Below are 13,532 nucleotides of genomic sequence, written 5' to 3'. Positions count from 1 at the left end.
TTTGCTGCACTGTCCTCAGTCCTAGGATTTTTCTCCTCTCTCAACTCTCTTCCCTATGTGAGCTCTTTCACTCACATGAATTAAAAATCTCCCCAATGTTTACCTCCTACCCAAATTAGTCTTCCGAGCAGCAGACTGACACAGCCAACTGCCTACCATCTCCACTAGGATATCTCACTGACAAGTCCATTTTAAATAGCAAAATTGAATTCCTGAGTCTGCTTCCAGTAAAAGCTGACTAGCTCATTGCAGACCAACCTTTCTGCCAAGAACAACTTAAAAAGCTGAACAAATTATTAGAAACAACTGTTTGAAGGCATCAGCGAGCTACCCATGCAGTGAGGACTCTGGAGGCCAGGATTCCAGAGAGAAAAGGGGAGTGCAGAGAAGTGAGCCCAATCACCAGGGCCACTTTTCTCCTTGAGGGATTTGCCAATTCACAGCAGAAGCTAGGAAGCCAAAATACCAAACAGAAACAAGTGACTGAGAATCCAAGAAGGTCAGCAGAATAGCCACCAGTCTTAGGGGACTGAGGGGACAAAAATTAGAGTTCAGGGGCTGCCAAGTAGAAGAGGCCCTGGGAAGCATCCCAAGCTTTCAGTGGGAACCACTGAAGGCTGTAACCTAGAAGAAGGGTAAACCAGAATAGACCAAGCCTCATAATTTTAAAATGATATTCCCAGCCAGGTGAGGTGGCTCAGGCCTGTAATCCCAGCACCTCTGGAGGCTGAGGCAGGCAGATCATTTGAGGCCAGGAGTTCAAGACCAGTCTGAGAAACATAGTGAGACCTTGGTTCTACAAAAATAAAAAATAATTAGCTGGGCATGGTGGCATGTGCCTGTAGTCCCAGCTACTTGGGAGGCTGAGGTAGGAGGATCATAGGATCATTTGAGCCTGACTGTGCTCCAGCCTAGGTGACAGAGTGAGACTCTGTCTCAAAAAAAAAAAAAAAAAAAGAGCAAAGTGATATTCCCTTACTTTTAACTGCCTGCCAAATCCTCAAATGACGACAACGGGCAGGGTCTTGAATCATCTCTATAATTTTTCATATACATTGTCCAGAACTTAATTAAAGCTCAACAGGCATATCTAGAATCAAGATCACATGACTGAAAACCAAGGATAAAACAGACAATAGAACACACAAGGCATCCAAATATCGGAGTTATCAGACACAGACTTTAAAATAACTGTGATTCGTATAATAAAGCAGTTGACAAGATAAAAAATGCCAGCAGAAAATTGGAATCTTTAAAAAAAAAAATCAAGAAAACTGGAAGGCCAGACGCGGTGGCTCACGCCTGTAATCCCAGCACTTTGGGAGGCCGAGGCTGGCGGATCACGAGGTCAGGAGATCAAGACCATCCTGGCTAACATGGTGAAACCCCGTCTCTACTAAAAATACAAAAAAATCAGCCGGGCATGGTGGCGGGTGCCTGTAGTCCCAGCTACTCGGGAGGCTGAGGCAGGAGAATGGCGTGAACCCGGGAGGCAGAGCTTGCAGTGAGCCGAGATTGCGCCGCTGCACTGCAGCCTGGGCGACACAGTGAGACTCCATCTCAAAAAAAAAAAAAAGAAAGCTGGAAAAGACAATAATGGAAATTAAGAACTCACTGAATGAGTTTAACAGCAATTACAGCTTGAAGAAAGGATTAGTACAATGGAATATAAGTCAGAAGAAGATATAGAGTGAACCATGGAGAGGCAAAGGGATAAAGAACACAGAAAAGAATCTAAGACATACAGGACACGACACAGAGGACATGTTTAATGCACAGGTAATTACAGTCCTGGAAGGACATGAGACAGGAAATGCAGCAGAAGCAATCAATGAAGAGATAATGAACAAGAATTCTGTAAATCTAATTTAAGATCAAGCTTTGTCACAGCACTGCCAAAAAGAAGAAAAAGAACAACTGATCCGAAGCAGGATACACTTGAGGAAAACCACATCTGGACACACCACGTAACAGCTGCAAACCAAACCCAAAGAGAACATCTCAAAAGCAGCCTAAAGGGAAGAAAAAACACACTAACTGGAAAAGACAGACAACAAGACTGATGCAGCTGACTTCTCCACAGAATCAATGGAAGCCAGAAGGCAATCAAATTACCCCTTCAAAACACTGTAGAAAGGCCAGGCTCAGTGGCTGATGCCTGTAATCCCAACACTTTGGATCACCTGAGGCCAGTAGTTCAACACCAGCCTGAGCAACATAGTGAGACCTCCCATCTTCACAAAAAAAAAAAAAAAAATTGCAATAAATTAACTTGAAAGCCTCCAACTATAATCCTGATGAAACTATCCTTCAAAAACAGAGGCAAGCTTAGCACAGTGGCACATGCCTGTAGTCCTAGCTACTCAGGAGGCTGAGGCAGGAGGACTGCTTGAGCCCAGGAGTTCAAGGCTGCAGTGAGCTATGATGGCGTCACTGCTCTCCAGCCTGGGCAACAGAACGCGACTCTGTAATAAAAAAATTGTGTTTAAGCGGAGGCAAAGAAAAGATATTTTTGACCAAAAAAAAAAAAAAAAATGAACCCTCACAATAGTTTTTTTCCCCTGTTCATTAAGCAACACCACTACCAATCGAGAAACCTAGCCATATTTGATTCCTACAGTTCTTGTATCTCTAACCTTCTCCAAGCTGACAGTATGTCCATCTGATTCTCCAAAATACATTCTATCCCGTAACAAGAGCTCACTTATGAGAAACCTTCACATGTACCCCTGAACCTAATATAACAGTTTTTAAAATATATATTTTGTCACTATAAAGCAACACAAATTAAAGCAATACATCATTTCTTACTCATGAGATAGGCAAATATTTAAAAGCAAGGCAAACACTGTGTGCTGATTAGAATGCTGGGAAATCACACTACTCAAAAGCCCCTAATGAGAAAGCAATCGGCCCGGCGCGGTGGCTCACACTTGTAATCCCAGCACTTTGGGAGGCCGAGGCGGGCGGATCACGAGGTCAGGAGATCGAGACCACGGTGAAACCCCGTCTCTACTAAAAATACAAAAAAATTAGCCAGGCGTGGTGGCAGGCGCCTGTAGTCCTAGCTACTCGGAGAGGCTGAGGCAGGAGAATGGCGTGAACCCGGGAGGCGGAGCTTGCAGTGAGCCGAGATTGCGCCACTGCACTCCAGCCTGGGCAACAGGGCGAGACTCTGTCTCAAAAAAAAAAAAAAAAAAAAAAAAAAAAAAAGAGAAAGCAATCTGTTATCTATTAAAACTGAAGCATGCCTATAACTCACAACTGCAATTCTAGAAATATACTCTAGACAAACTCACATTTGTGAGGGGAGAGAAGACTAAGGAGCTCACCTCAGTACCGTTTGTAACACCACCAGTGTAACACTGACATTAAGAAGTTGAACACAGGGCTAGGCCCGGTGGCTCACACCTGTAATCCCAGAACTTTGGAAGGCCGAGGCAGGCGGATCACTTGAGGTCAGGAGTTCGAGACCTGCCTGGCCAACATAGCAAAAACCTGTCTCTACTAAAAATACAAAAAAATTTACCAGGGCATGGTGTTGCAAGCCTGTAATCCCAGCCACTGAAGTGGCTAAGGCAGAAGAATCACTTGAACCGGGGAGGTAGGGGTTGCAATGAGCCAAGATCACACCACTACACTCCAGCCTGGGAAACAGAGTGAGGACACTGTCTTCAGAAAAAAAAAAAAGTTCAACACAGGACAAGATAGACAAAACGTGATCGCAGTTAAAATAAACAAGGTCTATATATAATCACAAGGATAATCTCTAATGCAAGCTGCAGAAGATTACACACAGTGTGATCTTGGTTTTATAATCTTTTTAAAACCAATTAGGGCCAGGTGCGGTTGCTCACACCTGTAATCCCAGCACTTTGGGAGGCCGAGGCAGCGGATCATCTGAGGTCAGAAGTTCAAGACCAGCCTGGCCAACATGGTGAAACCCCATCTCTACTAAAAATGCAAAAAATTAGCTGGGCATGGTGGCGGGCACCTGTAATCCCAGCTACTCAGGAGGCCGAGGCAGGAGAATCGCTTGAACCCAGGAAGCAGAGGTTGCAGTGAGCCAAGATCACGCCATTGCACTCCAGCCTGGGCAACAAGAGCAAAACTCCATCTCAAAAGAAAAAAAAAAAAAAAAAAAAAAGAGAGACCTGTACATTGCTTACAGAGGCACATGCACATCTGTTGAAGTATGAAACATATACCAGGCCGGGCACAGTGGCTCATGCCTGTAATCCAAGCACTTTGGGAGGCCAATGCAGGTGGATCATTTGCGGTCAGGAGTTCGAGACCAGCCTGGCCAACACAGTGAGACACTGTCTCTACTAAAAATACAAAAATTAGCTGGGTGTGGTGGCACCCGCCTGTAATCCCAGCTACTCAGAAGGCTGAGCCAGAAGAATCACTTGAACCCAGGAGATGGAGGTTGCAGTGAGCTGAGATCACACCACTGCACTCCAGCCTGGGTGGCAGAGTGAGACTCCATCTCAAAAAAACAAACAAAAACACCATACACCAGAGGGCCCCATATCAAATTCATAATGGCTGCCTCTAGGAAACACGAAAGCAAAGAGCAAAAGGACCAGGGATTGCTAGACAAAAGTGACTTCAACTTTATTCAGTATTTATTAACAAATATTTACTGAAAGGCTACTATGTACCAAACACTGTTCTAGATCTTGGAGATATAACTGGATAAAAGCAGAAAATATTACTTTCATAGAACTCATATTGTAAGGGAAAAGAAACATATATAATAGGTAAGGGGTGACATGTGCTAAGGGAGAAAAACAGAGCTGGGAGTAACAATGAATGTGATTTTAGACAGGTTGGTCAAGGAAGATTTCTGTGGTAAGGAAACATTTGAGCAGAAACTTGAACAAAGCAAGGGTACACCACATGCAGGTATCTAAGAGGAAACCACCACAGGGGCAGCAGGTGCAAAGGCACTGAGACAGGAGTGTGCTTGGCAAGGAGACCAATGAGACAGACCAGAGTCAGGGAGGAAACGGGAGAGGAGTGATGGAAAATGTCAAACAGATAGCAGGGGACTAGAGTAGTAGTCAAGGGCAGTCCCAAAGGTCAGAATGTATTTTACATATTGAAAAGGTTATGAAAAAAAAAAAAAAAGACTTGTGACAGAGATCATATGTGGCCCACAAAGCCTACAAGGTTTACTATCTGGTCCTTTTATTAAAAAAAAAAAAAAAAAAAGCTTGGCTGGGCGTGGTGGCTCACGCCTGTAATCTCAGCACTTTGGGAGGCCAAGGCACGCAGATCAGAGGTCAGGAGTTCAAGACCAGCCTGGCCAATATGGTGAAACCCCGTCTCTACTAAAAAAAAAAAAAAAAAAAAAAAAAAAAATTACAAAAAATTAGCCGGGCATGGTGGCATGCGCCTGTAGTCCCAGCTACTCAGGAGGCTGAGGCAGGAGAATCACTTGAACCCAGGAGGCAGAGGTTGCAGTGAGCCGAGATCGCACCACTGCACTCCAGCCTAGGTGACAGAGCAAGACTCCATTTCAAAAAAAAAAAAGAAGAACTTGCAGCCCCCTGAACTACAGCGTGTGGGCCATGGCCATGTAAGGTGGTCTGAGAATAGGATTCTCAATAAACTGAGGAAAGAGCAAACTTTAAGAGAGGAGTGACATGACCTACGTGTCAAAGGGAATCGCCCTGGCTGCAGTGTGAACAAGGATGACAATGGGAGAACCGTGAGAAGGCTTAAGGCAAAAGAAGTAAAAGATGGCACCAAAATTTTGGCCTGAGCAACTGGAAGAAGAACACCACAATATACTGAGATGGAGAGACTTACCAGTAATGCTTTATTTTTTAAAAAATAGACCTTAAAAATGCAACAGAACATTGACAACTATTATGTCAATTCTGAGTAGTGGGAACAAGAGTGCTGGTTTCATTATTCTTTGTACTTCTCTGTATGTTTTATACAGATGTGTTTTATATATATCCTTCCCTCCATATTTCCCACTACCACCCTAACCCACCAAGCCCCGTAACTCTCACCTGAACCACTGCAACAACTCCCTTCTCCCAAGTCCTCCCTTCTCCTCCAACCCACTCTCCACTCAGGAGTCAAGAATATGCTTCTTTAAAAAGCAGGGGGCAGTGGTTGAGAATCAGGATTCTGAAACAGAAGGCCTGGGTTCGAATCACAGCCCCACCACTTGCTAGCTGTGAAATTTGAGACAAATTACTTAGCTTCCCTATGCCTCCATTTTCCAATCTGAAAATAGTAATAGTATGAAGAGTTAAATTAAGACGTAGAAAGTATGCAGGACATAAAGCATCAAGTAAATATTAGCTAAAATTATTGAAATGTAAAACAAATGAGATTTCCCCGTTTAAAAATCTTTCAGCGGCTTCATGTACCTAGAATAAAATCTGCATTCCTTAGCTACTGAAAGCCTGACATGGCCCCAGTCTATCTCTCCCGCTTCACTGTCTGTTCAAGCCACACAAAGCTGCTTTTAATTCTCTAGAATACTCAGCTCTTGCCAGCTCCATGCCTTTCCTTCTGTCTGGTCCACTATCCCTATAGATTGCACCTCGAAGGGCATTTTCTCAGAGGCCTTCCCTGGCCACGGTCTTTCCCTACACCTCTCCCATCCCACACTTTCTCTTCCTCAACCTCTTGTTGATTTCCTTTAAAACATCTAGCATAATATGTGGTTATTTTATATATAGCTGTTTACCTCTTTTGTCTGTCTCTCCATCTAAACATGAGCTCCATGAACATGGGAAATTTATGTGCCGTATTCGCCACTATTAGGCAATGATACAGCTTGGATACATGCCCCGCCTAAATCTCATGTTGAACTGTAATCCCCAATGCTGGAGGTAGGACTTGGAGGGGAGGCAACAGGATCATGGAGGCAGATCCCTCATGGCTCAGTGCTGCCCTTGCAACAATGAGTGAGTACTCCTGAGATCTGGTCGTTTAACGGTGTGGCATCTCTTCCCTCTTGCTCCTGCTCCGGCCATGTGATGTGCCTGATCCTGCTTCACCTTCCACTATGAGTAAAGAGCTCCCTGAGGCCTCCCCAGGAGCCAAACAGACGCTGGCACCGTGCCTGTACAGCTACAGCCTGCACAACCATGAGTCCATGAAACCTCTTTTCTTTATATATAACCCAGGCTCAGGTATTTCTTTATAGCAATGCAAAAACGGCATAACACAGACACTAACAGCTCTTGTGCCATGCATAGAAACTGGTATTTGGTAGAGACACCATCAATATTTGAGTAAATGACTACAAAAGAATATACTCTAAGCATAATCTAAAAGCATCCACTTTTTAAACTCTCCAAAGTACATTAGTTAACTTATTTAGACTGAAAAATAGATAACATTTCATAACCTTACATTGAATATCACATTATCTTTTTGTTGCTGTCTTCCCAGAATATTTTGTTTGTTTGTTTTGAGACCAACTCTCACTCTGTCACCAGGCAGTGGTGCTATCTCAGCTCACTGCAACCTCTGCCTCCCGGGTTCAAGCAATTCTCCTGCCTCACCCTCCTGAGCAGCTGGGACTACAGGTGCACACCACTATGCCCGGCTAATTTTTGTATTTTTAGTAGAGACGGGGTTTCACCATATTGGCCAGGCTGGTCTCGAACTCCTGATCTCATGATCTACCCGCCTTGGCCTCCCAAAGTGCTGGGATTACAGGTGTGAGCCACTGTGCCCGGACGTATTTTTTAATCTATAAAAATTCCCTCAAAAAAGGTGTAAAATGGGTATTTTCTTACCAGCGTTATTATGTTTCTATGAAACTGCTTTCCAATTTTAGAAAAACTGAAGATAGATTATCCAAACTTTTTTGAATTTCAAAAAATAAAAAGGCCCATAGTGAAAAGTTTCCTTCCCCCCTATATTCCCCCATCCACTCAGTTCCCATCATCCTCCCCAAACAGGTAACCATTGTTATTGGTTCCTTGTTTCACCTTCCAGGAAATCTGCATGCATCAGCCATCACTTCCTCTTTCAAAACACAAGAATGGGAGCACGCAATGCACATTTTGCTACACTTTGCTCTTGTAATTTTGTTTTGTTTTTTTGAGACAGGGTCTCACTCTGTTGCCCAGACTGGAATGCAGTGGCACAATCTCGGCTCACCGCAACCTCCACCTCCCAGGCTCAAGCGATTCTCCTGCCTCAGCCTCCTGAGTAGCTGAGATTACAGGCACGCACCACCACGCCCAGCTAATTTTTGTATTTTTTTAGTAGAGACAGAGTTTCACCATGCTGCCCAGGCTGGTCTCGAATTCCTGACCTCAAATGATCCACCCGCCTCGGCCTCCCAAAGTGCTAGGATTATAGGTGTGAGCCACCGCGCCCGGCCGGCTCTTGTAACTTAAGATATTTTGGAGATCTCTCCATGTCGACTAAGAAAAGAACTTCCTCGTTCCTTTCTACAACTTTACAGCCTCATTAACCATCTGGGTATGGATTTATCTGATAAGTCTCTTGCTTGCTGACGGACACTCAAGGCAATAAATAATCTTGTACCTATGTTATCTCACACGTGTACAAATATATCTGCAGGTTAAATTCCTAGAACTGGATTGCTGGGTCAAAGGATTTACACACCTGTAATTTTTAAAGTTACTGCCTAAAGCACCTGTATCTATCAGGGTCCACCCAGAGAAACAGAGACATCCAGAGAAACCATCCCTTTAAGAATCTGATATAGAGGGAATTTAATATAAGGAATTAGTGACAGGCGTAATGGAAAAACTGAAAAGCCAAACAGGAAATGATAATCCAAAGATTAGCAAGAGCAAGATGCTGTTACCACTTCTCAAATAGAGGGTAAAAGGGAGGAGGTATTTCCAAGGCTCAAACGCTAGGACCAAGGGGCAGGAGCTGGAGCCAAAAGGAGACAAGGCACGTGCCAGAGACACTCTCTGAGGCAGACCTAGGGGAAATAACCTGTTTTTGTCCTTCCTCCTCCCATTCCTCCTGCCAGTGGCTCCCAGTGGCCAATCCCAGCCGGAAGTCAGCTGACCAAGGGCCTGGGAAATGTTGCCTGCAGGGGTGAGTCCCTGCAGGGAAAGGGCAAGAAACGGATCTGAGCCAACAGGACATGGGCTGGCCCTGCCTGTGACTACTTTACACTCTTACCCGTAAATGTTTGAAACGGCCTTGCCGTTCAAATGTTTCAAACTTGAAACAGACTTTTCACGCTTGGGGGTTATCACCTGTCTGAAGGTGAAAGGTGGGAGCTCAATCTAGTCTTAATTTGCATGTATTTTGTTATGAACAAGGCTCAGCATCTCTTCACCTGAAGCACAGACACCTACATCGATCAGGGAGTGAAGGGGGGCAGAGAGAAGAATGCCAATTATAGTTAATTCACCTCATCTGCCAGCGATGGTCCATTCAGGACCATCAATCAGACAGATGCCCAAACAGGACACGAAGACAATCCCAATGAGCCAAACTAGCCAGCCACCCTCCAAGTAGAGACTTAGCTCAAGAACTGTTCTCGAAAAACTGAAAGGCAACAAAGTCCCATAGGAATTAAAAATGCCTTAACTACACTCTGCACACACTGCAAGGAACAATGTGTTCTTGTAATCTTGTGCCCCCCACTCGCTCCTCTTGTAACTGCCTTCCAGCCATTCATGCCACCATCCTCTCTCTCCTTATCTTGCATTGAAAGAACAATACGGTGGACAAAAAGCTAAATTAACTTATAAAAATAGCAAGTAGGAATCAATTTTTCAAGTCTTTTAACCTGACCATTAACAAAAAAAAGACCTTTTCAGTTATCTTTGGCCTCTACCATAACTACTGTTTTAATAGATTATTTACCCTATCTTTTAAACAAGCTTTAACTGCCTCCCCCAGATACAGTTCAACATTATGTACTACACTCTAAAAATATACCAAAAAATGTTATGCTTTATAATCTGCTGGCAACTGAAACGGTTCTCTTTAAAAGAACTCAACGTTATTTTTTAAACATGAATTTTAAAGCATTTAAAAATCTAAATGGTATTAACTGTAAAGAGGTATGTTAACTTCAAAACTTACAACAGTCTAGAGTTAAATATAAGCACATAAAGTTTATACAATAATTACAATATCACTCATATTTCAAAACTTTGCTTTTCACCTGTTTCAAAAATAAATATCCTAATATTGCCAAAAATATTTTTAAGTGTCTGTCACAAAGCAAGGGAGAAAGCTAGTTATAAACTAAATCAATAAAGGTTAAAAGTTATTTTCCAGCACCTAGCATGCTGGCTGGCATTTTGATGGGCAATCAATAAATAAATCTTCACTGTTGAATGTTCCAGTGAGATGAATTAAATGATACACTTAAAACATTCACGTCTTTGATGGTTTTTTTCAAATCTGAAATACACACTTACTCCAGAAACTTGGAAAATATAAAAAGAAAATAAAATAATCCATGTCACCAATGTTTATGTTGTTTAAACCATGATGTATAAAACTGCTTATTTTAATGGTTGTAAAATACTTCAGTAAACTTCCCATAATTTACCTCACCATGCCCCTACTGTTGGCGTTGATGTTTCCAACTTTTTGCTATTTTAAACAGCATAATACACATCTTTTTACGTGAGGGGTTTATTTCAAGGTTGCTTCCCTGTGATATATTCCCAGAAGAGATATTAACAACCCAAGGACAGTTTTAAGACTTTTGATACTTAACATCATCCTCTGTTAATAGTACTCAAGACCTGCAAATTGCTGGAACACATTAAAGCCTCCTTTTTTCCTCTTTATTCCTGCTTTTATCTTCAAGTCTACATTTCTTTACTCACAGAGCCCAAAGCACCTTACAAACAAAACTGGCAAGCCAGCTAGCTGCCTTGACGCTAATGTCCAACGTCTGCATATTACAGTTGTCTTTCTTTTCGAACAAGGGAAAACTGCTGTGCCCAAATTGTGACAGGCAGGAAACACGACATCCACCGGGAATCCATTCCTTAGGATCTCATGGCTCCAGACGGACAGCCTGACTGTAGGAGGGTTCGCAACTGGGCGCCTTCGTTCCACAGCGCTCCCTTTTCATCAACACACCCACTCGGTGCCACAGTGCTACCCCTAGCTTCAACTATAAGAACTGAACTCGCCAAATGCCATGACGGGTGCCAACTTCCCACCATCCTGGCTGCATCGCGTCTTTCAGCAAAAAAAAAAATCTCCCCCTGAGCAGCACTTGAATTCTAGAAGGCACCTTGATGATGAACCACTTCATCCTGAAGCATTCAATACTGCTGATTCTTACAGGCAGCTGCTCCGGCAGCCTGTAATTAAGATTTCTCTAAACTGCTCCCTTATTACATGGGGTTCTGATGATTCTGATGATTTCTCTGTCAGCTCAAAGGAGATCTTCAGAAAAGAAAAAAGTCTAGAGAACCTCAACTTCGGCTGTTACTGTAAAAACACGGGCATTAACTCTTTGCTTTCCAAAGCGAACACCCACTCCAAACAGAGGCACGTTCTTCTGTTTTTAAAACCTAATTCCCAGCATGACCCAGCAGTCATCTGTATTCCACGAAATAATTTTCAACAAACACGATTCCTCCAGCAAGAGGAAACCGAACGTCAGACACAGACCACCTGGGCCACGCCGGGCACCGACCCGACCCACTCAGGAGCACACCTGGCTCCGGGCACACCTGGCTCTCCGGTCTCGCCTCGGTGCTGGGTGCAGCTCGTGACCCCCACCCTCGGCTCCACGGAGTTTTTTGCTCACTGTCGCGTCTGCCGTTTCCTAAAACGTCTACCCTGACCTGGTCTCCAGCTGGCCCCCTCCCCGTTCGAGCAAATCCAGCGACCGTTTCTGACCCAAAGCCAAGCAGACTGTCACGCTTTCCAACCGTTCCCCCTGCCCTCCTGTCCTGTACCCTCGAGGAGCCTCCAGTGCAAAACTTTCCCCTCCCGGTTTCCCACTGGCTCAGCCGCTTCCGCCCACCTGAGCTGAAAGGGGGCATCCGAAACGCCGGGCTCCGGAGGGCGTGGACGCCCTTGGCAACAAGATGCGGGGAAGGTCGCCCCGCAAGGTCCCCCGCCCCAGAGGAGCGACACCCAAACCCCGGCCCGAGACTCCGGAGCTACCCCGGCCCGCGGCAGCCCCGGCCTGGTACCGAGACCCTCGCCAGAGCTGGACGGCGACCCCGGCCCGCCTCTCCCTCGGGCCCCCGGAGACCCCGCCTCGGCCCTGGCCCGGCGCGCCTCAGGCCTCCAGCGGACGCCGCTGCCGCTGCCCCCGACCCCGTCTCCTCCGGTGAACACGGGCCCGGCGCCGCGCCCGCGACCCCCGGCCCCCGGACCCGGACCCCAGGCCGCCGGCGAGCCCACCACACCTCCGACACTCACCGCCACCACCCTCGCCGCCGCCGTCTTCATCCATCTTGAGGCCACTCCCGCAGCCGGCGAGCCGGGGGCCGGCAGCAGAGGGGCCGCGGGCTGGGGACGCCGCCGGAGGGAGCGCGCAGGCGACCGGGCGGCTCCTCAGCGCGCGGCCCGGGTCGCGGCCGGGCCTCCTCCCGCCGGGCGGGGCCTCGGTGTTCGGCGTGCAGTCACCTGACCCATGCCCCGCCCCTGCCCGCGGTGGGCGGGGCGTGAGGCCGCGCAGCCCCGCCCTCGGGAGCCGGCCGGGCCCGGCGGCGTCTGCGCTGGGGGAGGCTGTAGACCCAGCCCCTGGGGTGCAGGCTGATCTGGTGTGCGTGGAGCGAAGCCTCTTCGCCCTCAGCATTCCAGTAGCCTGCGGACGGGCGTGGGGCCCCAGACACTGGAACGCGACACTCTGCAAAACCCAGTGGCCAGGGGTGCAACTTGCACGTGCACTCGGGGTAAAAGATGAAGAAACGAACACATTCAGAAGTCAGGCCTGGCCAGGCTCGGTGGCTCACACCTGTATTCCAATACTTTGAGAGGCCGAGGTGGGAGGATTGCTGGAGAACAAAAGTTGGAGACCAGCCCCAGTAACATAGCAAGACCCCATCTCTACAAAAAATTTTTTAAATTACCCAGGCATGGTGGCATGTGCCTGTAGTTCCAGCTACTGGGGAGGCTGAGGTGGGAGGTCACGTCACTTGAGCCCAGTAGGTAGAGGCTGCAGTGAGTTATTGCACCACTGCACTCCAGTCTGGGTGACAGAGTGAGACCCTGTCTCAAAAAAAAAAAAAGAACAAGGTCAGGCCTTCTCCTTCCTAAGACATGCATGTCAGAATAATTCCAGCCTTTCAGCTGTCTTATATTTAATGGAGCCTCTCCTCCTTCCCTCTTCGCGAGTGCATTTTTAAATTAACAAAATGCAGGGCTTGTAAATGAATGTGGTCATGAGGTTGGAACGGAATCCCAATTCAACACACCTGGGGCTCAGCTCGCAAAGGGCATTGTAGAGGTTGGCCAATCTGGCGGCTGATGCCCTTGGAGTTTAGCGCCAGTCTCCCTTGGAGAGCTGCCAGCTGTCCTGGATTTATGATGCAGAAGGAGCTCTGAATTCAGTTTCCCTTGGGCAC

At 46.3% G+C, this 13,532-nt stretch overlaps 1 protein-coding gene across 1 annotated transcript in view; it reads right to left on the bottom strand.

Moving 5' to 3' along the window:
- Window positions 1-12,550, bottom strand: part of CYTH3 (cytohesin 3) — a 114,287-nt gene extending 101,737 nt beyond the window's left edge. Inside the window, exon 1 of the mRNA XM_003281912.4 lies at window positions 12,385-12,550. Within this exon, the coding sequence (XP_003281960.1) occupies window positions 12,385-12,418 (34 nt within the window). The 5' untranslated portion in view covers window positions 12,419-12,550. The remainder of the gene's footprint in view (window positions 1-12,384) is intronic.
- Between the last annotated feature and the right edge of the window lie 982 nt (window positions 12,551-13,532).

Source organism: Nomascus leucogenys, chromosome 17, assembly GCF_006542625.1.
Source record: "Nomascus leucogenys isolate Asia chromosome 17, Asia_NLE_v1, whole genome shotgun sequence".
Taxonomy (NCBI): domain Eukaryota; kingdom Metazoa; phylum Chordata; class Mammalia; order Primates; family Hylobatidae; genus Nomascus; species Nomascus leucogenys.
The sequence above is the reverse complement of the archived record's forward strand: the minus strand, read 5'-3'. Positions and strand labels throughout refer to the sequence as shown.